Source organism: Lepidochelys kempii, chromosome 1, assembly GCF_965140265.1.
Source record: "Lepidochelys kempii isolate rLepKem1 chromosome 1, rLepKem1.hap2, whole genome shotgun sequence".
NCBI lineage: Eukaryota > Metazoa > Chordata > Testudines > Cheloniidae > Lepidochelys > Lepidochelys kempii.
This window is the reverse complement of record NC_133256.1, coordinates 5,184,178-5,185,803: the sequence shown is the minus strand read 5'-3', so window position 1 is coordinate 5,185,803 and position 1,626 is coordinate 5,184,178. Positions and strand designations below refer to the sequence as shown.

The window sequence follows — 1,626 nt, the reverse complement described above, 5'->3', positions numbered from 1 at the left end:
ATGTCAGCTGTCAATGACACCAAATCAAATTCTGCAGTGTTCCTTCTCACCGGAATACCTGGGCAGGAAGACGTCCATCTCTGGATCTCTATCCCCTTTTGCTTAATGTATGCCATTTCAATAGTAGGAAATTCAGTCATTCTGTTCATTATAAAAACAGATCCAAACCTCCATGAACCCATGTACATTTTCCTTTCCATGTTGGCAATCACAGACCTTGGCTTATTGATAGCCACCATACCGACGATACTGGGCATATTCTTGTTTAATTCTAGGGACATCAACCTTGATGCGTGTTTTGCCCAGCTCTTCTTCATCCACTCCCTTCAGTGTATGGAATCCTCTGTGCTTTTGTTGATGTCATTTGACCGCTTCATTGCAATCTGTAACCCACTGAGATATACTTCCATCTTAACTCTGCAGAGAGTAGCGAAGATGGGACTGGTCTTTGTGCTAAGATCAGTGGCCGTAATATTCCCACTCCCCTTTCTCCTTAAACGATACCAATACTGTGGAGCCAATGTCCTCTCCCATTCCTATTGTCTGCACCAGGACGTCATGAAAATGGCTTGTTCGGATATCACAGTGAACAACATCTATGGCTTGTCTGTTGCAATCTCAACTATGGGTTTGGACTCGCTGCTCATCTTCCTCTCTTATGTGATGATCATCAAAACAGTGCTGAGTGTTGCATCCCCCATGGAGTGCCTTACGGCCCTGAACACCTGTGTCTCCCACCTCTGTGCTGTCCTGCTCTTCTATATACCAGAGATCGGTCTGGCTCTGATACACAGATTCGGGAATAGTTCTTCTCATTTGCTTCAGATTCTCCTGGGCTATGTCTACCGGCTTGTTCCTCCCCTGATTCATCCAATCGTGTACAGTGTGAAAAGTAAACATCTTCGTGCGAGAATAATCAGAGTGTTCATCAAATGAAGGGTCAGTTAATCACCTGGCTCCCTCACTGGTGATACGGGAGATGAAAAACATGGGCCACAGCCACCCATTCCATCCTGAATTCTCTTCCCCCGAGGCCCCTCCCTCTGTCCTATCTCTTCCCCCAAGTTCCCACCCCCTGCTTCTGCTTTTTATCTGAGCCTCTGTCCCCGCTCCAGGCTGGAAGCCAGAGCCAGGCCTTGCTAAGAGCTTTCCAAGCAACCAGTGCCACTGTGGGGAGTCCCAGACCCTCCATCTCCCCTGGACAGGTAACTTGAAGGCCCGAGAGAAACCACCAGCCTGTGTTCCTGCCCCCAGGATATATAATCCAGGTAAGGTGGAGAGTCTGGGGCTCGCCACAGAGGCCTGGGATCACTGGGTAGCTCTTACCACAGCCCAGCTCTGGCCTGGCCTGGGGACAGAGTTTGGGGAAGTGAAGGAGCACAGAGTAGGGCTTAGTGGGAAATGATGGGTCAAGGGGGGCTAACCAAAAGAATGTAAGTTGGGGCAGTTCTCTCTATATATATCAAGACCAAAGCATGTCTAATTTAGCTTGTTGTGAAATCTGAGATAGATGAGTGTAGACGTGTGACATCTGCCTTTTATTTTAAAACCATTTTTTCATGGATCCGTTGTCTCTGGCATGTTGTGCACATTTCATTGTAAGTACCAACCACAGTCACAGTTTTG

The 1,626-nt window shown here is 47.7% G+C and overlaps 1 protein-coding gene across 1 annotated transcript; it reads left to right on the top strand.

The window, feature by feature from the left end:
- Window positions 1-936, top strand: LOC140896218 (olfactory receptor 51G2-like). Its single transcript, XM_073307687.1, has one exon. It carries the CDS (start codon window positions 1-3, stop codon window positions 934-936), a length of 936 nt encoding a protein of 311 aa, XP_073163788.1.
- The last annotated feature ends 690 nt before the right edge of the window (window positions 937-1,626 follow it).

Bases quoted from the DNA above. Each gene is read 5' to 3' on its own strand.
- LOC140896218 (XM_073307687.1), top strand. From the start codon at position 1: ATGTCAGCTGTCAATGACACCAAATCAAATTCTGCAGTGTTCCTTCTC.